General features: G+C 35.4%; 1 protein-coding gene across 1 annotated transcript in view; it reads right to left on the minus strand.

Moving 5' to 3' along the window:
* Positions 1 to 24,204, minus strand: part of LOC129225836 (uncharacterized) — an 86,010-nt gene that overhangs the window by 26,740 nt on the left and 35,066 nt on the right. Inside the window, exons 6-7 of the mRNA XM_054860355.1 lie at positions 23,240 to 23,492; positions 14,227 to 14,465 (exon numbers count right to left, since the gene is read on the minus strand). Of these exons, the coding sequence (XP_054716330.1) occupies positions 14,227 to 14,465; positions 23,240 to 23,492 (492 nt within the window). The remainder of the gene's footprint in view (positions 1 to 14,226; positions 14,466 to 23,239; positions 23,493 to 24,204) is intronic.

Raw genomic sequence — 24,204 nt, forward strand, 5'->3', positions numbered from 1 at the left:
TAAATGCGAAAGATGGATTTTAAAAGCATAAACATGGAAACAAGAAATAAAATAAGTTTAAGAAATTAAATGCAAAATAAGGAAAGAAACAATTGTTGATGATCTAAATGAACTATCTAACTTTCCTCCCGATAGTTGTGCAAAGCTTTTGCATTTATTTATTATTTATCATATTACCGATTGGCAATGAACTATAAGAACTTTTTCAGCATTGCAAGTCATGTGTTTTGTCATTCAACCCTTTTTTATGTGAAATGTAGCTGTGTCTTTTGTTTTCATGTTAATAGTGCTAATAGTCTGCTGACTTAAGATAAAATAAAATAGTTACTTAAAATTACAGTCCACACTTATTCCTTTGCGGGCCATCGACATTACAAAAATGAATTTAAAAAGCGTAACCATGGAAATGAGAAAATAAAATGGTTGACAATCTAAACCAAAATGACATTTTTCAAATTTCATTTTAAAACTCTTGTAACTTTTTATCCTTTGAAGATAGAAGCCAAGTTTTTCGACCATAGGTCGAGAGAGATCTGAAATAAAAAATATGCTTTTTCCAATGGTGTCAAAAGGAAAACTGTGGGACAATTCCTGTACTGGGATTTATGTAAGATTCAAATTAAAGAATTATTCAGATCAAAGCAACTGATTGGTATGAGATTGAATCAAGATTTGCGCTTACCTGAATTTATTCCCGTTTGAGACATCCTGTACCGGCCTGGAAAGGAAGTATTTGGCACATCGAATGGATTTCGAGAATGATTACACGAATTTAATTTCTTTCGAGTTTAATTGGAGATTTAAGACTACATGATTCGATTTATATGAAGACCAAGCGGTCTCAGCGTGCTTACACAGACATCCGAGTACACATGACTGAAAGTTTATAGTCTCTCTTACGCGCTAGTTGACTTCAGCGCCCTCTATCAATGTTTTGTCCGAAACATCTTCCGGGGGGGCACAGTCACTAATCGGCAGCAGTCGTATACGTCCTACAGCTCTGGTGACCTCTCCTGTGGCGGTTCGGATGCTGACCACTCGGGTGATGTCATCCTTCCCTGGAAATATTCTGGCGATTCGACCTAGGATGAATCCTTGGGGTGAAGCTTTGTCTTCTACCAAGACCATTTGTCCCAGTTGCAGTTGACGCCCTGCTCTGGTCCACCGAGTCCTGGGTTGAAGTGACTGCAAATAATCCTTGGACCACCTTCTCCAGAACTGCTCTTTTAGCTGTAATAACAACCTCCATCTGGAATAAAAACTAAGATGATTATTAGCGGAGTCAGATTCTGGGATTTCCAATAGAGGTGACCCGATCAAAAAATGACCAGGGGTAAGCACTTGGAAATCGTTAACGTTGGTAGATAGAGACGTCAGTGGGCGTGAATTTAGACATGCCTCTATCTGGCAGAGGAGAGTACTTAGCTCCTCGAAATTTAGAAGCGCTCCTCGAGTGATTTTTACCAGATGACGCTTTGCTAACTTGATGGAAGACTCCCATAGTCCCCCGAAGTTAGGCGCGTACGGTGGAATGAAGTGCCACGTCACGTTTCTCGAAGCACAATAGTCTTGCACAATTGGGTCTTTGACCATTCTTACGAGTTCTTTTAGGTACGACGCCGCACCTACGAAGTTCTTCCCGTTGTCCGAATGCATATGAGTTGGTAGACCCCGACGTGCCACAAACCTTCGAAAAGCTGCTAAAAATGCCTGAGCAGACAAGCTGGAGACTAACTCTAAATGAACGGCTTTGGTGCTGAAGCACACAAAAAGGCATATATATGATTTGAATTCGCTCGCCTTGCGAATATGCTGACATTTTGTTATAATTGGCCCAGCGAAGTCAACTCCAGTGTTTTCGAACGCCCTTGAAGGTGTAATTCTAGATGCGGGTAAATCGCCCATTAGTTGAGTGGGCGGTCTAGCAGAATACCGGAAACATCTTATACACATACGAAGGAATTTTTTAACTGTTGATCTTCCATCTATTATCCAGAATTGTTGACGAATTAAGGATAAAACCATTTCAGTTCCTCCATGCAAACTGACTTCATGAAAGTGCTCAACAACTAATTTTGTGAAGTGATGTTGCTTTGGAAGAATAATAGGGTACTTATGGTCATACGGCAGAGTAGGATGCTTTGACAGGCGACCACCAACTCGAAGAAGTCCCTCGGCATCTAAGAAGACATTTAATCTCAAAAGTCGACTTGAAGTGGGAATAGCCCGTTTTTTTCTCAGGCAGTTAATCTCCGTATTGAAAGTCTCCTGTTGAATTTGTAGAAGAATGCACTTCAAAGACCGATCTAGCTCCGGAACAGTCAATGTCCCTGAAAGTCTTTCCTTGTGCTTCAGATTGTAGAAATAACGTAAAATCCACCCAATAACCCTAATTGTTTTCTTATAAGAAGAATATCTTTTAAGAAGGCTCTGCTCTTCAGATGCGGTGGTTGCCAGGAAAAGATCCTCCTCAATATGTGAATCGTTCCGAACAACATCTGGAATTGTAGACGGACTTGCCCAATTTGAAGCATTTTGGAGCCAGGTTGGTCCCGTAAGCCAAGTCTTATGATCTTTCAATTGGTTAGGAAAGAGTCCCCTGCTTGCACAGTCGGCTGGGTTCTCCCGGGAAGGAATGAAATTCCAGGACTTAACATTTGACATGGATAAAATCTTTGTAACTCGATGACGAACAAATTGGTTTCCGCTTGAGGGTGGATTGGCTATCCAACTTAAAGTGATGGTTGAGTCACACCATAAAAAGGTTTTCTCATTACTGAGTGACAGTGTTTTTTTGATAGTGTTCACCAGTTCTGCGAGCAATAATGCTCCACATAATTCCAGACGGGGTAAAGTCAATGTCTGGACTGGTGCAACTCGCGTTTTTGCTGCCACGAAAGATACGCGCACAGTCTCGGAAATAGCACGGATGTAAACCACTGCTGCGTACGCCTTTGTGGAAGCATCGGAGAAACCATGTAGCTCAATTGTTGTGGCTTTAGCGCATTGCAAATACCTAGGTGCAGAGATATCCTGTAAGACGAAACTTTGAGACTGAAAGGTTTGCCATTCTTCGAGCAGATAATGAGGTAAAGAATCATCCCAACCTATTTTAGTTTTCCAAATCTCTTGCAACATTATTTTCAGTTTAATGGTGGCAGGTGCGATAAGACCAAGTGGATCGTATGTTTTAGCAATAACGGAGAGTAATTGACGCTTAGAATTTACATGTTCTGTAAGGACTGCCCGAACCCGAAGACTGTCTTTAGTTCCATTCCATTCAAGACCCAAGACTTTCTGATTTACGTCATTTTGAAAGGAATGGGTATCGGTAGAAGCTCTCATGTGATCAGGAAGATTCTCTATTACCTCCGGGTAATTGCATGACCATTTGCGCAGAGGGAAACCCCCACTTTCCATGAATTTTATCATTTCGGGTATTATGGATCTTGCTTCTCCAACAGATGCAGCACCGCACAATAAGTCGTCGACATAAAAATGAGTACGCGATAATTCTGACGCAATTGGAAAATTTTCCTTTTCATCGTCACATAGTTGATGGAGAGTACGTAGAGCTAAGAATGGCGCTGCTGACGTACCGTATGTCACTGTGTGAAGACGAAATATTTTTAGAGGTTCATCTTGATTATTCCTCCACACTATTCTTTGATAATCTTGATCTTCCTCAGCAATACGAATCTGACGATACATTTTGGCGATGTCAGCCACAAAAGCAACGGGATAGGAACGAAATGTTATCAAATTGCAAAATATGTGAGTCTGAAGTTTAGGTCCAGTAAGAAGAATGTCATTTAGAGAATGTTGATTAGAGGTTCTAGCTGAGGCATCGAACACTACGCGTAATTTCGTGGTGGTGCTATTTTCATTAACCACACCATGGTGAGGCAAATAATAGTGAGGGACCTTATGGACATCTTCAGATTTTACGACACTCATATGGTTAAGTTTCTCATACTCCTTCATGAATGTGACATATTGTTCCTTTAACGCGGGATTTCTATCGAGTTTCTTTTCTAGGAGATGAAACCTTTGATGCGCTTGGGTTTTGCTTTCTCCTAGATTCGAATTTACTTTTATGGGGAGCTTTACAATATATCTTCCATTTTCATCTCTTTTAACGGATTTTTTAAACAATGTTTCCGCGAGTTCATCATCTTCCGTTTGAATTTCTTGGATGGGCACAGACTCCACGGTCCAGAATTTTTGTAAGTCTCATTTAATGACACAGTAAGGTGGGACACAGATTTCCGATCACTGTGGCAATGTCCGACTTTGCCTGCCAGCACATACCCTATTTCTGTTGGCAAGGCATCTGGTGTACCGTGCTGACCTCGAAGAGGAGGGCCAATGATAAGACGTGTGGCTAGCTCAGCCCCTAGCAAAATGTCAATCTCTGATGTGTCATAGAATGTGGGATCAGCCAACTGAATCCCTTCCAGGTGAGGCCAAGAATGTTTTCTCAAACGGAAATTCGGAAGAGGTGAGGTTATTTGATTTACTACGAAAGCATTAATTTTCAGAAATTTTTTAGAAAAGTGTGCGGAGAATTCAAAGGTAGTCGAATGAAGAGAAGTTTCAGCCATAAGGCCATTAATCCCTATCAACTGATGAGATGTGTTCTGAAAATTTAATTGTAAGCGTTCCGCACATTTTCGAGTGATTAACGAATTTTGCGATGCATTATCAATCAATAATTTACACTGAATTACCTCTCCCGAACTACCCTTCACATTAACTAATGCTGTTGACAAAAGTACACACATTGAGTTTTGCCCCGCATTATTAGACACTGCTGATACCGAATGGACAGGCTCTGGAGCCACAGTATACCTATGCAACAAAGTATGATGGCGCAAAGCGCAACATTTACATGTGTATGAAAGTTTGCACTCCGATTGACTGTGATTATCCCTCAAACAATTTTCGCACAACTTGTGAGTTTGCACGACACCCCACCTATCCTCAAGGGGCATATTATTGAATTTTGGACATTTGAATAACTTATGATTTTGTTTGCACACAACACAGATATTTCCTTTCTCTACAATTGTACTATTTACAACAGGCTTACGGAATCGATTTGAATTGCCCATTTTATTTTCCCGATTATCCATGGGTTTACGGTTTGAAATGCTACTATCATTTCGACTTTCCCTTTTGTTTTCCAGACTTCGCGCTTCCTTTTCCATAAACGACTTAAAACTCTCTAGACTTGGTATACTGTGATTATCTAAAGTCAATTCCCATCTTTGTCTAACCAACTCATCCAATTTGGAAAGCATGAATCGAATTATCATTAAGTCACTTAGAGCGTTAGACTCCAAACCTAATGTTTTTAGATTTCTGACTGCTTCATTGCATCTATCTAACAACTCCAGTAGACCTTTCGAATTATCAACCTTTGTTATTTTAGACGAAAACAAGTTATTTATTTGAGCTAAGGCTAAAATGCGTTTGTTTTCAAATCTCTGACATAAAATATCCCAACAGTTTTTTAAGTTCTCTCCTTGGAGAGAAAAGCCACGAATTAATTTGGCTGCACTTCCACGAACAGCTGTCTGGAGATATTGTAATTTTTCTAATTCTGTTAACTGACTGTTGTCAAGAATAGCCGATTTAAATATTTCTCTAAAACTAATCCAATCCTCTGTATCTCCATAAAAATTCATCAAAGTCATTTTCGGGAGTTTAAGAGTTTTTGCTTCCGGATCATTTCTTACCTTCTGATCAGCGGATCCCGAGTTCTGTGATACAAAGATTTCGATTTTAGCTAATGCTTCAAGCACTTGATCTGACGTTTGAATGTATTTATCATAAAACTCCTCATTATCTTCAATTAAAAGGAATGCTGATTCCAAACCCCCTGCTAAATTATCCAATTTTGTTTTTATGCCCGTTAGAAATGCAATGTTTTCATTTTCCGAAATTAAAGTTCCGACTTTATCACAGTATCTAATACATTCTTTCGACAGAAATGTGAATTTAGACACCGCTTCACTCTGATTTTGCTTCTTTGATTTCGGCATATTAATGCAATATCTAACTTTTCAACACCAAATGAAAGAAAAAATATTCCGCAAGGAAAAGAATTTTAAGTTTCGCCACTCACTACTCATGAATGAAAAAACCATAAACAACGCTAAGAATCCTAGTCAGACTGTGAAACATAACACATGGCGCCAGGGGCCATGAGAGGGGAAAACCAGATGAATCCGCAACGTACAACGAAATCAAAACGAAATGAATTAGATTTTCGCAACTTTTTGATTTATTTCTACTTTTTAATTAGCTTAATTACCCTCGAAAGCTCTCCAGACTGCGACGGACCACTATCTGTACTGGGATTTATGTAAGATTCGAATTAAAGAATTATTCAGATCAAAGCAACTGATTGGTATGAGATTGAATCAAGATTTGCGCTTACCTGAATTTATTCCCGTTTGAGACATCCTGTACCGGCCTGGAAAGGAAGTATTTGGCACATCGAATGGATTTCGAGAATGATTACACGAATTTAATTTCTTTCGAGTTTAATTGGAGATTTAAGACTACATGATTCGATTTATATGAAGACCAAGCGGTCTCAGCGTGCTTACACAGACATCCGAGTACACATGACTGAAAGTTTATAGTCTCTCTTACGCGCTAGTTGACTTCAGCACCCTCTATCAATGTTTTGTCCGAAACAATTCCTTTACTTTTTATTCATAGATTTAATGAAGAAAGTGATAGACATCGGTAAACGATATTTAACTGCGTTCTCATTCCTAATGTAATGTAATATAAAATTTACTTTATTCAAATTAGATTAACTTCTCAACTCTTTCGGCACATGTAAAGTTTCAGTTTTAGGTTGGCATCCTTTGATGCCCAATCATATGCAAATGAGGCAAGTATAAATAGTGAACGATTTCAATCGTTCTCTCTCTTCTCTTTTGTGTTCGTCAGCCTCTTGTGTGTTAGGTCCGGTAGGTGTTGGGAGTTGCGAACTCCACCTCCGCTTATGGCCAGGGCTCATTCTTATAAACTTTTTTTGTTAGTTTATTTATTTTAGTTTCTATGGACCAATAAATTTTTGGTAAGATTTTAAACAAGTTTCCAACGTTCATTTCTTCACATTAACATTTGATTCTGCATCTTCCACTGTGTGGTATTATCTCTGCTTGTATAAGCATGTAACATTGTTGACTGACTTACGAAATTTAGCCTTTCGGCTTTTCGTTTAAACATTGTAAGTTATCATAAGGGTTATGGGTGCAGCCCTACCCAATTGTATCATAATAATTACGTGTTCAGTATCATAAGTAATAGAAATGTATTAAGATGTTTTCGAATTGTCAGCAGAGTAGAGTATTAGACTTCGTGTTTTTGTGATGAAATGGAATGTTGTAATTAACTTGTCTTTTTGCTGAATCGGTAGATGACAAGTGTTTGGAAATCTTTTGAAATTATTTTCCCCGCATCGGCGTTGAATGAAAACTGTGGAGATATAAGTTTTTCTTTTACTTTTTGGAAATTTGTATCGAATCTTTAAGCCATGTGTTGTGTAAACTTTTCTCAGACGTTTCGTTTGAATTTTATGGGGGGATATAGTTGGCTTGGTGTTAGGCAGAATAGTGGCTGCTAAATTCAGCGGAAGATCTGGACTTGTTCCAGGGGGGAAGCTGTAACAGTTGCACTATTTAGGTTTTTTTTTGGGGGGATATTTTGAGATTTTGTTGGGTTTTTTTTTTTTTTTGTGAAATTAGGTTTTTTTAATATTTTTGGCGTTTTTCGTGTTCTTATCAATCATGGCATCCCAGAGTGTTCCTATCGAAAAATTAAGGTCTGACAACTATGTGAGTTGGTCATCGGATATTAAATTTGTCCTAATGGAACGAGGTCTGTGGAATATTGTTAATGGCATTGAAAAAGAACCTTTTTCTAATGATGAAAAAAAGGCTACTGAGCAAGAGATTTGTAATTTTCAAAATCGACAGGATGTGGCCCTATCCATAATTTATTTAAATCTGGGGAAAAATTTCAAAAAGATAATAGAAAATCCGGTCAACGAGGCCGATACCTGGAAGGCTTTGAAAGATCACTTCTTTCCTGACAATCGTTGTCAGCATATGACATTGTTTTCAGAGTTACCCCAATGTCGTATAAAAGAGGGAGAGTCGATAAATCTTTTCGCTGCCCATACTCGGCAAATTTTCGAAAGAATTAAGGCTATAGACACAAATTTCTCTGAAAATTATTTGATTTTTCAAGTTTTGCATCATTTGTCCTCAGAGTTTGACAATATTTGTCAAGTTATTCTTAGAACTACTGCACAGGAATTCACATTTAATAAAGTAGTCAGCGAACTTATTGCCGAGGAATCACGAATTTGACTAAAAGATGAGGATGATAAAATTATCGGCAGGGCTAACTTTGTAAAGAAACCGGGTAATTTCGACAAGGAGCAAAAGGGAAACTAGTTTGTTTTAATTGTAATAAACCTGGTCATAAGCGGTATATGTGTAAAAATAAAAATCAAAGTGTTGACAAGGATCTCGGATGGCAAGAGAGAAAGTCCAGAACTCCAGTCCGGAATAAGAGGAAGGCGGGCAAGAAAACTGCAAGGTGCAGTTCCCCATCAGTGGAAAAGGAAGCGTGTAAGTACCAGAACTTTTTCATTTCCGAAGTACATCTAAATGAAGTATCAGAAGACCCAGATGAATTTATTTTTGACACTGGTTCCACCCATCATTTCGTCAACATTCGTAGTGCTTTTGAGGACTTAAAACCATTGCGAAATAAAGAAATGGCTGTAGCCGTTAGAAATGAAACTTTCCCCATTTTGGGGATGGGAACTGTGAAATTAAAGTTTGATGATACTATCATTGTTTTAAAAGGCATAATGTACTCTCCTAACCTGCATCAAAATTTGTTATCGGGTACTAAATTCAATAAGGGGGGGTACTAAGTTTGAAGGGGGAAACGGCTCCGTGGCGATATCTGGTCGAAATGGATTTATATTTAGAGCAATTTTAAGAAATGGCATTTATTTTGTAAAACCTCAAATTTTGTATAATAAGTCGTATCAAGAAAGTATAAAACCAAGTAAAGGTAATGATCATTTCGAAAATGAGAAAACTGAATGCTCTAATGTAGAGAAATTAGAATTGTGGCATAGAAGGCTGGCACATATTAACACCGATAGTATCAGAAAGAGCGGTGAATTTGAATGTGTCCATGGCCTGCCTAAATTCAAAAATGTAAAAATAGATTGAAAATTGTAAAATTGGTAAATTTAAACGTGTTTCATTTAAACCAATAGGTAAAATACGGTCCAAGTGTCCCCTTGAATTACTTCATGCTGATGTGTGGGGTCCATGTAATATTAAGGGAAATAAGGGGGAACGTTTTTATTTATCAATCATTGATGATTTTTCACGTAAATCTGCTTTGTATCCAATTAGTGAAAAGAGCAAAGTACCAGAAATTTTCATGAGGCACATAAAGCGTGCTGAAAGGTTTTTAAATCTTAAAGTAAAAGCTGTTAGAACTGACAACGGGGGAGAATTCATAAATAAAATTTTTGACAATTATTGTTTGGATAACGGTATAAAACATGAGTTAACCAATATTTTGAGTCCAGAGATGAATGGTTTGGCCGAAGTGTACAATCACTCAGCCGCTAATGTTGCAACAGTATTATTGGAAGAAAGCGGGCTAAGTAAAAGATTTTGGCCGGATGCTATGCTTTATTTCAATTATACCTGGAATAGGATTTGTCACTCGGGACAAACTAAAACACCTTTTGAGTTACATGGTGGACGTAAGCCAAGTGCCTTTCGGTGTTTTGTGTTATCTTGGAACACCCCGTCAGCAGAGACAAACTTGATGTTAAAGCCAAAAAAGGTATAATTTTGGGCTATGCATTTAACACTAAGGGTTTTCGTATCTGGATTCCCGAAAGCGGAAAAATTTTTGAAAGTATAAATGTAAATTTTAATGAAAATGTTTATTACAAAGAAGCTTTTAAAAATATATCAGAGAGTGATTCTAATGGAGCTGTGCTGGGTCCCTGTCTTAAATGGTCAAATATTCAATCAGCTTCTGAAAATTCAGAAAATGAATCGAAGTCCGAATCGGATAACGGAAGTGAAAGCCCGAGTACGCCATCTAAATTCTTATCTTCTGATGAGAGTGAAAGCGAGACGAGCGGGGATGAATCAGATTCGAATTCTGACTTGAGTGAAAATGGGGAAAACCCATCACTGGGTGAAACTGAATGGGTGAGGAAAGCAATCCCAAGGTCAGATAAATCTCGTACTGATATTTATTTTTATGAGAAACATTCTTCTGAACGATTGCGTTCTTTAAGTGATGTTGAAAAATATTGTTCTAAAAATGCTATTTTGTTTAAACCACATTTATTTGATTTTAATGGTAAAAATCTATATCAAGGTGAAATTTCTGATCAAACTGTTCATTTAAATTTATGTAACTTATGACTAGAAGATGAAATTGTAATTCTTAAGAATTACAAAACGGTTCTGAAATCTAAGCAAAAGGACCGGTGGTTAGATTCAATGAGGGATGAATTAGAGGTTATGCATTCTAGAAAAGTGTGGGATTTAACACCTTTGCCTGCAAATGAAAAACCAATCGGATCAAGATGGGTTTTCAATGTTAAAAGAGATGAATCAGGAAAAATTGTTAGGTATCGTGGGAGACTTGTTGCTCAGGGATATGCACAATCCCCTGAATCGTACGATCAGACTTTTAGTTCGACGATTCATTTTTCATTGGTTCGATTTTTCTTTTCCTTGAAAATATCAGAAGGCTGGTTCGATTTGCAGTGCGATGTAAAAAATGCTTATTTATATGCACCTCTAAAAGAATGCATCTTTATGAGACAACCACCGGGTTTTGCAATTGAAGGGAAAGAAAATCTAGTTTGTAAGCTTAATAAAGCAATTTACGGTTTGCACCAGAGTGGCTGTATGTGGTTTTTTGAGATAAACAGTGTTTTATTGAAAATTGGTTTTCAAAAATTTGAAGAATGTAATTGTGTTTATATTTATAATTCATGTGTCATTTTATTGTTGTATGTTGACGATATTGTTTTGCTCGCACGGAAAGAAAAAAATTTAAATCATGTTTTAAATTTACTTAGGAAAAATTTTAACTTAAAAGTTCTCGGAAAAACGAAAAAACTGTTAGGTGTTGAATTTGAAAGAACTGAAAATGGTTTGAATTTGTTTCAAACTAAATATATCATTGAAGTTTTTGAAAAGTTCAAACATTTTAATTTTCCGGTTTCACCATTGCCGATTTGTAAAGGCACTGTTTTTTCAAAGTCGAATTGTCCTAATACAGAAAATGAAAAATTTGATGTGTCAAGGATTCCTTATCGTAATTTGTTGGGTTGTCTTTCTTTCATTGCGAGCAGAACGAGACCGGACATCTGTTATGCGGTCAATATCTTTAGTCAATTCCAAAGCAATCCTGGTGTCATTCATTGGAACGGTCTTTTAAAACTTCTGGGTTATAATTTTCAAACAAAAGATTTAAAACTTAGATTAAATTGTAATCAAACCCAATTAATAGCTTTTTCTGACGTCGATTACGCAGCTAATCGGGATGATCGAACTTCGCTCGGGAGGCAGTTAATTTTGTTGGATAATGCGCCAATTGAATGGCGAACCTTCATAGAACGTTGTATTAGCCTTTCCACTATGGAAAGTGAGTTTGTGGCCCTTTGTGAAGCGTCTAAAGAGCTTATGTGGTTTGACCATGTATTGAACGAATGTTTACGCTGGGGAATTGTTAGAAAAAATAAAATTAAATCTGTAATGTACGCTGATAATCAGTCGGCCGTTGACTTTGTTAAATCTCCGATTGAAAATCACCGTACAAAACATATTGATGTAAAATTTTCTTTTGTTCGTGATTTGATTCAGCGGGACATTTTTACCGTAAAACATGTAGGTAGTAAATTCAACAGGGCCGATCTGCAGACCCGTTTTGAACTGAATCGTTTTTGTGAACAAATATTTCGTTAATTCTCATAGTATTAAATTGTTTAGTATAATATAGTGGGGTATTATAAATATTTTTGTAACAACTGAAATTATTTTTCAAATTTCTCATTGGTTTAATCTTTGAGATGGAGGAATTTGATTCAATGACAAGAGTTTATTTTTGAAAACTTAGCGTTTTAAATGATTTTGTCATTGTGAAAAAAAAAAAAATTTTTTGTCAAATCATTGTGCTCATTTTTTTCAAATAAACTGTTTTGAGTATTTTTGTGAATTACAGTTTGACAGGATAGTTTTTGATGTGGGAATGTTCGTCTAGGACTTACTACTTGTTCCTCGCACTTTGACTCATCTATAGGCAAGAAGGACTTTTTTGAGAAAGGACTTAGAGTGATTTGAGCAGTGATGCTTTGAGCTGCAGCTGCTGATGGATGATGCATTTTTGTTGGATGTAGATCCATATTTGTTTATTGTTGAATTGTTAAATTTTTTGCAAAAGATTAAGCCTGGCCCTTTGTGGATTTTTTTTTGGGTTATTTTTGAATCTGCTAAAATTGTATAAAATTTAAAGTTTAATAACATTACTGAATGAGAAGGGGAGATATGATAGACATCGGTAAACGATATTTAACTGTGTTCTCATTCCTAATGTAATGTAATATAAAATTTACTTAATTCACATTAGATTAACTTCTCAACTCTTTCGGCACGTGTAAAGTTTCAGTTTTAGGTTGGCATCCTTTGATGCCCAATCATATGCAAATGAGGCAAGTATAAATAGTGAACGATTCCAATCGTTCTCTCTCTTCTCTTTTGTGTTCGTCAGCCTCTTGTGTGTTAGGTCCGGTAGGTGTTGGGGAGTTGCGAACTCCACCTCTGCTTATGGCCAGGGTTTATTCTTATAAACTTATTTTGTTAGTTTATTTATTTTAGTTTCTATGAACCAATAAATTTTTGGTAAGATTTTAAACAAGTTTCCAATGTTCATTTCTTCACATTAACATTTGATTCTGCATCTTCCACTGTGTGGTATTATCACTGCTTGTATAAGCATGTAACATTGTTGACTGACTTACGGAATTTAGCCTTTCGACTTTTCGTTTAAACATCGTAAGTTATCAGAAAGTAGAGCCTAAATTTCAGATAAGCCTAAAAAAGTTTGAGCTAAAAACGCAAATTACTCCAACTGCAATTAAGTTAGAGCATTGAAACAAATTGTTTAGAATGCGGAAAATTCTACCCTTTTCAACGATATATAATATTAATATGTGCAAGTAATTTTTCACTCCCATATCCGGGAATTTATGTGAAATTTGGGCCTAAATAGGAATAAAAAAAACAACTATTCATTAGATTTTTTTGAATTACAGCCTATGTCACTCAGTAAGAAAGCACCTTTCATAAAGTGAAGGAATTTTTCAAATAGGTGTAGTGGTTCCGGCGATTACCTCGAACATATAAACACAAAAATCGGCCCTTTCTCTTTGTAATATTAATATAAATGAGTGGAGCATCTAATACTGTTATGCACAAATGCTGAGCAATTAGTAACTTATTTATTTTGATATTACTAATGCTACAACTTATTTTCAAAAATGCTAGCATTGCTTTATATAATTTTAGCTTACTTAAAAGAAAAGAAACACTTTGTTAAAACTGTACACTTTGCTACTGATAAATTTTACCAATAGCATTTGTAGAGAAAAAAGTTATTTAAGGGGAAATAAAAGAAAATTAAAAAAAAACACCATACGAGGCAACAAAAATGATTTTAAACGAACTACTGCTAGATTACTCTTTGCATAACACCCCCCCCCCCACCCCACTTCCTCCATAGTAATGCTACTGGATACAATATAAGGTGGGTTGAAAATAATGGTCAACACAAGGTAATTAATCAATGTCTAAGAAGTAAAATAGGATATTTGACAAAAATGAGTAAATGCCACACAGAAGAAAAAGCAAAGTGGATAAAATTTGTTTCAGGAATGGCACAAAAAAGCATAATAACAGCTTCACCATGATATCTTCATATGACAGTAAAGCTAATGCAGTAGTAATAAGATTAAGACATAGCTGATTCTTAGCCGCAGTTGTGCAACTGAAAAACATATCTTGTAACTTTAGAGCTTAAGCATCTATCAGATAAGTATTTGAAAGCTGTAGCAGGACTTAATACTACAAGCCTTACCTCTTTATAGATGGTAGGTGTCAGGAAAACAAAATTACTGTCATCACAGTCGCTGGTTTCCTGCTCAAAAGGTACGACAGTATGGATCTCATGCGCCTTCCAGGTACGAGCAGGAATTAAGTCATCAGAATCGTCATTGTCCATATCTGAGGATTGAGCAATCTGTATCTGAGGTTCTTCCACATCTGTCTCGAGGTATTTACTCACCGGAGCTGGGCGTACACAGTACTCTTCTGAATCTGTGAGTCAGAATTTCAAACATTAACATTTCTCAACAACTTTATTAAAATATAAATTTTCATAGAAAACTGCAAGGTACTGTCTTCACAGCATAAGCCTTCATCAAATAAAATACAGCAGGCAGCTATACAGATATAGGAGAACCAAGAAGAATGAGAGAGCTGCATTTAGGCTGAAATAAAATGATTTAAAAAAAATTCTGGCTTGTCCAGTAGATGTAGCAGCTTTAGATTCTTGCTTGATTCTTATCTGTACATCTACTTGACAAGCTATAAATAATTTTTCATAGTTTTTTTTTGGCATAAATGCAGCTGTCCTATTTTTCCACATTGTTGTTAAAGGTTTGTGTTTGTATTTCATGATGCCTGATTACCTTCTAGTAGCTTAACTGCTAGAAGGAAATTAGGGTACATAAAGAATAGCAGTTTTACTGCTAACCTATATATAAGGTTTTCAATTTGTACATCAATTTTTCTCTCCAGTATACCTCAAAACTCAAATTTTGAATTGGTAGCCAATGGCTACCAGATCCTCACAAAATGGTAGCCAAATCTCAAAAAATGATAGCCAAACTTTATTTTAATTTAAATTATTTAATTTATTTTATTCTGTTTATTTATTTAGTATCTGTGTATATGTCATTGGCTTATCAAAGAACGTTTCTTATAAAATAATAATTAAAAATAAATAAGTAAATAAAAAATATTTAAAAAACATAAATAAAATAAAAAGCGAGCTAAAAATAAAAAAGGAAAAGAGGGTTGACGGAAATTGGGGGGGGGGGGGGGGGGAATTGAACTTAGGGGGGGCGGGCACCCCTACCCAGATATTATTTAACACATCTTTCGCAAACTATAATCTGCATTAATTTATCTTTAAGCAAAACACATCACGATAAAACTTAAATAAATAAAAAAGATTATTATTATTATTAATTTTTTTCAGCTTTCAAAACTTCTAGAAACATCACAGCTTCCAACCAAAACACGAGTTAGTTCCTTGATAAAGAAAACAACAAAATACCAAAAACTTGAACAGAATGTAAAACCTAAACCATTTGCGATTCTACAAAAATATTTTTTTGTTTTTACAATTGCATGTAAATTTTATAAAAATCAAGCCTGAGTGTCAAAAAATGATTAATAAAAGAAAGGTAAACAATATAAAAATAAATAAATAAATAAATAAATAAAAGATCCAGCAGAAGAAAAAAAGGGTTTCAACCGTATTCTTTCCACCTTCTCTAGGCGCAAGGGTGCCATTTTTTTTTATCATTTATGTGTTTTATAAATACGATTGTACAGAGCCGTGTCCAAGGGGAGGGTTTTAGGGGTTAAACCCCTCCCATTAGGAAAACAAAACTAATGAATCATCAAATGATTTTTCAAAATGTATTTTAAGTTCTAACGAATTTTAGAGTTAATACTCTGATACAGTGTTCAACCTTATTAATATTTACCCATCTTTAACAATAAACATTTTCCTGAATTGTAGGATTCCCAAGCAACTTCATTGCTAAATATTTGAAAAACGAGCTGATGTGTGCATCACATGACTTCCTTTTACTCCAATTTAATGTCATTTTCTCATTACTGGCAGTTTTAATATAATTCAATAGTTTACTCTCTGAATATCACAAACAGTGGCCAAATTGAAACCAGATTTGAAAAAAAAAAAAAAAAATCGCCAAAATTTGTCACCAAGTTGGCGACAAAATTTGGCGACCAAAAGACTGGTGATATATCGCCACGTGTCCGCCAAATTATAACACCACGTGAGTTTACATCGAAATTAAAAATGATTCCCCCCCCCCAAAAAGGGGCAAAAGACCCCCTTTGAAGCATACGAATGCAACCAAAAAGGAAGGTGCACAACTAGACCCCACTAGGAGTCTATGTACCAAACTTCAACTTTCTAGGACATTCCGTTCTTGAGTTATGCGACATACATACACACATACGCACATACATACGTACATACAGACGTCACGAGAAAACTCGTTGTAATTAACTCGGGAATCGTCAAAATGGATATTTCGGGCGTCTGTACGTTCCTAGGCACATATCCACGTGGGTAAAGTTGAAAAAAAAACTCAAAATTCATTTGGGGGTGAGCAAAATGGAAATTAAGGCCAATTTTTGGGTGAAAATTTTTTTGCGAATACAATACTTCCTTTTTTGTAAAAGGAAGTAAAAATAACGATGAAGGAATGGCTGAAAAGTCCGGCAATGCTGAGCATACAGGGGAAACTTATTTAAAGAGAGTATTAGAAAATGATGTAGCCAAAAGAAGAAAAAAAAAGAGGGGCAGGGGAAATGGTTACTTTGCTTACTATTAGGTTTCTTTTATGGTCAAAAAGGGAAAGCTTATTGGGTTTCGGAAAAGGATATATCCTTAAAATCCTTCCCTTTGGATATGTCTTGTGTTTGTTGGATGAATTTGTCGTTTCACATATTAGAAGAATATTTCTATGTGAAACAGCAGTTGTTTGGTAACAAATTTATATTTTCATTAAATTCCTTTTAACATTATTTGATGTAAAAGAAAAGAAAGTAACTAGCATTTGATGGCATAAAAGACTGCCACTAAACTATGTGTGCAGTTTTAGTTTTTTTCCACTTTTTCAGATTGTTGAACTGTAAAAAAAAATAAATAACTTGAATTTTGACATCTTAAATTCAAATTATGTTTTTCGCAATCACAAGTGTGTGTGTGTATGTAGGCGTGTGAATTTGTGTGCCCCCCCCCCCACATGTATATTTGTTTGTGTGTAGTTGTGTGTGTTTGTGTGTGGGGGGCGGGTATGTGTGGGTAGTTGTGTGTATGTTTGTGCATGTGTATGTGTAAGTGTCTGCATGTATGCATGTGTGTATGTGTTTGTGTGTGTAGGTGTATGTGTGTGCAGGTGTATGTGTGTAAGTATGGGCAAGTAAGCAACGCAACCTGGAGACGGTTTTCGCTAGAGGAGCAGCATCGTGAGGCGGCCGGCCGAGGGTGGCGCTGCAGAGGGAAAATAAAATCATAGAAATTCAAAACTGTCAAGTGAGAACAATAAGCAATCGTGATTGCTCAAAAAAAAAATTAATAAATTTGAATTTTGACATCTTGAATTCAAATTATGTTTTTCGTAATCACGAGTGTGAGTATGTAGGGGACAGGGTTGGCCGGATTGGACCCAATTGGGTTGGACCCAATGGTTTTTTTTTTTGAAAAAACCCATTTAAAAAAAACCTATTATTTAGCCCACTTTTGGGTTTTTTTAAATTTTCCAAGACGTTTTAAAAAAAACTAATTAATTTAAATACTTTCACAATTTAAACTTCTTTTTTATTTGTTCTTCACTACAGCCAATGTACATAAAAAATGAATGTTGAACTTTAATAGTATTTCTTCACTCTCAACAGCATTTAAAAAATACTTCAAAGATTTTAAATAAATGTATTTAACTTTTTTCTTTAACTGGTCAATAAATAACTCAAATTATCTTTACGAAGTCCTGTCAAGTCTGATTTTCTCAATATTTGTAGATTGTACAGGGGAAACTACTCTAGCCAAAAGGCTTTCGTGTGAAATATTTTCCGGAAACCAACACGTCACAAATCTCGAATAAACAAGGTATATTTTTTAGAAATTAACAGGTTTTACGAACGGTCGAACAGAAAACAGAATAAGATGTACAGTATTTTCATTATCTTACAAAAAAAATTTAATATTTCTTACTCTGTACACAGAAATAGAAAAACAGGCAACATAAAATAAAAGAAATATCTTGATTAAGCTGGAATTCAGTAAAAAGGGATTTAAACTACTTGAGGTTCTACAGTAGTTTTGCATAACAAAATGAAATACAATAAAGTAAAATGCAAAAAGAAAAAAATGTAGTAATTACAAACAATAGATTTTATCACTCGAGAAGTAACTTTGCCTTAACTGTTGGTAATCATGGAAACTAAAAAATCTGAAACTTCACCATTCTTAGGTTTCGTCGTCATTTTTACTTTTCTTCAGAAAACGCTGAATTTTCCAGCCTTTTTTACCCCAAGACAATTTTTTTGTTTTGTCCATGTACTTACACAACAATATGCTACAAGTACCCCACATTTTCCCTACGAAAAGACAAAAAAAAAACCACATTTCTTTTAAAAAACCCAGCTTTAGTTGGGATTTTTTGGGTTTTATTTAAAAAACCCAAAAAACCCTGGGTCCATGGGCTTTTTTTAAAAAACCCGGGTTTTTGCCAACCCTGGTAGGGGAGTATGTGTATGTGTGTGTAGGCATGTGTGTTTGTGTCTGTGTGCTGGAATAAGTGTGTGGGTAGTTGTGTGTATGAATGTGTGTGTGGGGGGATGTATGTGTGTGTAGGCATATGTTTGTGTCTGTGTGCAGGCATAAATGTGTGGGTAGTTGTGTGTATGTGCGTGTATGTTTTTGTGTGTGTATGTGTAGGTGTCTGTATGTATGCGTGTGTGTATGTGTATGTTTGTGCGTGTGTGTAGTTGTGTATGTATGCGCGTGTGTGTAGGACATGAATGCAACCTGGAGACGGCTTTCGCTATAGGAGCAGCATCGTGAGGAGTCGGTCGACGGTGATGTTTCGGAGGGTGGCGGTGGGAAAATAAAATGATAGCAGGCCGGAAACAATCAAATGAAAGCAATAAGCAATCGTGATTGCTCAAAAAAAAAAAAAAAAAAATTTCATTTAAAAAATAACAAAATTCCAAAAAAAAAGGGTCTGGTTATCGAAAATGGCTTATTCAACATGCTTAGTTACTTTCCTTTGAGAATCTAAGTTTTAAGGAAAAAATGTTTGAACCCCTCCCATTTAGAAATCCTGGACACGGGCCTGCGATTGTACATCTCTTTATTTATTTTGGAACACACATTTTCCTCTTCTAACTGGTGAAAATGGACTATCTACAAGGCGGCGCCATTTTGAAAACGCGGCGCTATTTTGAAAACGCGGGACGCCATTTTGAAAATTTACCGCGAAACTTAAAAATAACAATTTTTTTAAGGAGAAATAAAGTAAATAAACGGATATGACCTCTCCTCCAGTAGGTTTTATATTTTAAAAAGAAAAAAAAAGGAAAAACAAACTATATGATTAAAACAAAAATCAAAAACCTTGCAAAAAAAATTTTTTTTTTAGCCATATCGTTTTTACCTTGACTCGGTGCATTTTAACTCAGAGGCGCCATTTTTGTTTATTCATATGTAAACCAAATGTACAAGATTAATTCTTTTCAATTCTTTTTATTTTGGGTAGGACATTTTCGTCTTAACTGGTAAAAATGAATAATAACAACGCGACGCCATTTTGAAAACGCGTAGTTTAAAAATACCGCAAAACGAAGAAATAGCCATTTGTTAAGGAGAAATAAAGTTGCAAAATGAATTTAAGATCAAAAAAGCATAATTTATTAAATTGGTGTATGAAATTTGTCTATTTTTACGATCGCGTGCAAAGAAAGCCGAGTTTTTCGAAATAGAAGTTTTGTAACGAATTTACCGTCGTGATTGCAATTTTTGTTTTCTATTCAGAACAAGAACACATAGCACAATTAGCCACAATTGGACAATACTCCCCTCCCTTCCCTCCTTCATCCCCGGCGATCCGATAGACAAACTTTTAGTGGGCAAAAGAGTTTGGGGAAAGGTCATATGTCAAGACTATAGGTCACGGAAGGTTGCATTGGCGAATGGTAGCCACATTGGCGACTGAAGTGAAAATAATGGTCGCCAAAATTTGAAAATTGGTCGCATTTGGCGACTGGCGACCGCGAGTTTTGAGCTTTACTCTCCAGCTATCCAATTATTTTTTTTTAATATGAAGTATTATTTATTCTTGCATAAACAGACATCAGAATTAACCCTAAATAAGGGGGGAAATTTTTAGCTCTTTTTTTTTTTTTTTTTTTTGAAAAAAATTAACAATTTAACAATATTTTTGTTTAAACTTTAATATTTTCCCAACATAATTTGAGAATAACTAATATAAAATTAAAGAATTTAATAAATTATTAAAACATAGAAATAAGCTGATTTAAGGTAGCATGTGTTAAAATAGCTTCACTACGTTTAAAAATGATTGATACATACATTGATACATACAGCAGGAATAATCAACTTTTTTTCACCAATCGTCAACTTTTGTATCTAAATTTCCAATAAAGTTTTCTTTTCACTCAAAGCTACCACAATACTGATGATTCATATAGGTAGATATTCTTACGATGGGAGACACCCTCTTATACTAAGGGTCACGTCAGGATTTGTCGATATATATCATGATACATATGGGTCTATGGGTCATTCTTCAAAAAGTGTAACTTTTCTGTCACACGCCTTTTGCAATAAAAACTTTAAGGAACAATTCATTTAACAATGATTTTTAATTTCATCAAAAATGATCTTTATCTTTATCTTTACTAATAATAAAGTTGAAAGTCCCTCTGTCTGTCTGTCAGGATCTCTGTGACGAGCATAGCACATAGACCGTTCGGCGGATTTTCATGAAATTTGGCACAAAGTTAGTTTGTAGCGTGGGGGTGTGCACCTCGAAGCGATTTTTCGAAAATTTAATGTGGTTCTTTTTCTATTCCAATTTTAAGAACAAAATTTTCATAAGATGGACGAGTAAATTACGAAATTATCATAACGTGGAACCGTAACATGGGCACAAGCCAATTGGCGAGACACGAAATTATCATAACGTGGAGCCGTAACATGGGTACAAGCCAATTGGCGGGAAAATTCACCATACATTATTTGTAAATATACAGGCGAACTAAAAGATCTTTTAATTTTTCTATCACGGGCAAAGCCGTGCGGGTACCACTAGTTTTAAATAAAAGAAACATGCTAAATTCAAAAACGAAGAACAAAAAATAGTCAACAAATTTTTTTTCAAACATGATATTTTTTTTTAAATGGGCAGTTTTCAAAAGCGTAAACTTTTGACTCCTCGCAAAGTAATCCAGTTACAATTTACTAATGAAATACCATTGAACAGTGAGGAGTGATAAGAACACAGGTGAGTGAACGTAATAACAGTGGAAATTATTCAAATCGTTGATTCGTAGATGAAAAATAAAATAACAGGATAAAGATGCTGCAATAAATAAAGGTGACAACTGAAAAAATAGTTTACGTACAAGACATGAAAGTTCAGTGCTCATCAAAGATTCAGAGATATAGACATTAAATAATTAAGCTAGGTTTGATTTCACAACACAGTTTTGATCAAAAGAGCACTAATACATAACTTCAAAAAAAAAAGGTAACAGAATTCTTTCGGAATGTAATCGCATTTTTTTTTCTTCTTTCTTCTAAATTCAAAATGTCATTTTGAGCAAACGATAACAAATAATGAAACAACAAAGAAGTTAGTTTTTTTTTTTCTTCTGAAAATAAAGATGCTGTCTTATGTGAAACATACTAACATGCTTAGCATTCGAGAAAAATTTTGGTTACTCTTTATCTCCCCATTATTATCATTGTATTTTCCCTTATAAGTCTAACTCAAGTTTATATCATTTTCCAGTAATTCATCTACGTTGCCATTACAAGGAAATGTTTTAAAACTTCAAAGAATGAAAGAGAACATGTTTTATGAAACTATATGGCCATGAAAAAAAATCATGCTCTATTGATAGATAATTGCAAATAAATATACATTTTGTAAATATTTATATTGATCATATGTGAATCGCTTGATGACCTGTCCAAGAGCAGTACTTGACCCCCCCCCCCCCAATGTACAAAATTAAATAATACAAACAGAGGAGCATCGAACTAAAATTCTGGGGTGGGGGGAGAGAAAATTCTAATTTTACCGAACGATAAAACACGATCTTACACGCATATCATACATACGTACATAACGTCTAATGAGAAGGAACGTTAGGTATCGTAAAAAAACAATTTTTAGAATTTAAAAAAAGGAAAAAGAACATGTTGCAATGTAATCTCTTAATTTTCTGAATCATCAGCAAAATTTGCCAAATAAGGAGTTTTTTGGGAGATTGTTGTGACTTCCTATCGGGACGTCCCTGAACAAATTCAATTCTTCATAAGCTTGACAGTTTAAATTTTGGGAACACTTTTTTGCATGTTTTTGAGATTTTGCTTTTGATTGAGGGGGTGGGGGCAGATTTCAAATCTGCATAGGGGCAGCATGGAGCTAAATTCAACCCTGACTAACACAATTATGGCTGGTTTTAAATTTTATAACAAATAAAATGCTCCAATATATTTTTAGCACACTATAGAAGAATATCAACTAGAGTTTAGTGAAAGGACTGAGTTATATTTAAAACTAGCGTACCCACATGGCTTTGACCCAAGGACAAAATTAAAAGGTCATTTGGTTCGCCTGTATATTTACAAATAATGGATGATGAAATTTCTCACCAATATGCTATGTTAAATTGCTCGTCCATGTTATGGTAATTTGCTCATACATGTTATGGTAATATACTCATCCATGTTATGATAATTTGCTCGGTATTGCTGCAGAGGAATTAAATTCACCAATGGTGGCTTAAAAGTGGATTGGAAAAAGAATAAAATCGAATTTTCCGAAAATCGTTTCGAGGTGCTCCCCCCCCCCCCCATGCTAAAAAGTATTTATGTGCCAAATTTCATGAAAATCGAACGAATGGTGTAGGCCCTATGCATGTAACAGACATCCAAACATCCACAGCCACAAATTTTCAGCTTTATTATTAGTAAAGATTATATGGTGAAGTCAAAAGTGGTGAAGCATACAAACCCTGAGTGAAGTGAAGAGAGTTATTACAGCTGATTTTAAATGGTGATGTATGCATCTTGTGACCAAGATCTTGAGAGGGTGAGGACTCTGGTGCTACCGACACATCCAGCTCTGAGTCGACAACAGAAAAAGAAGTTTGATTAGAAAGAGTCTTGCGTGGTGGCTTCTTTGGTGAGACATAGTTGGATCCTAGAGGCTCCTGTGAGGTTGCTTGAGAGGATACAAAGGAAAAAGTCTCAGAATCTGTTTCTAGCTGAAAAGAAAAGTCATCTGAGCTGGTATAGGTTTTAAGAATGTTTACTAACTGAGCTGGTATAACACTTCAAACAGATTTTGCAATTTTCTTGTAGTTTTACTCAAAAAACAAAAACAGCAGGAGCAGCTGTAAAAAGAGTACCAGTAGGCTTGATAATACTTAGCATGTAATTAAGAAAAGCTTTTGTTCAAGTTTCTTATAATCTTAATAGGATATCTGTTAGGAGTTAAGCTTTTTAATTATTCATTTAAAAAATAAACTTATGATACAATCCTTTTCAACTTCCATTAAATCAAAACAGTGAAAAGAAATAAGAGCAACTCCTAACAGAAAACCTAAGAAATTTTACAATAAATCTGAAGATAGTTTAAGACAGTAGCAAACTTTTTCTTTTATAATGTACTGAAAAACAACAGAGAAACCCTTTCTAAATAGAGAGATGACATAGGCAAAGTTTGTACTATGATATTAGCAAACAAGAACATTTATTGCATGTCGCTAATCCACTGGAGGTGGGTTGCACAAGTTGCCACTAATCTTGCTGCCCTAGTGTATATTTTAAATATAATTTCTGCAATGTTTCTTCATATGCAGACATGAGTGAAAATTTAATGTACAAAAGGGCAGTTATACGTCTAAAGTCCATGGCTTCATTGTCATCCCACACACAATGCAATGTTGGTTTCATTTGTAGAGAAAATGTCCAGTT

The sequence above is a fragment of the Uloborus diversus genome, chromosome 7 (assembly GCF_026930045.1).
Source record: "Uloborus diversus isolate 005 chromosome 7, Udiv.v.3.1, whole genome shotgun sequence".
Classification (NCBI taxonomy): Eukaryota; Metazoa; Arthropoda; class Arachnida; order Araneae; family Uloboridae; genus Uloborus; species Uloborus diversus.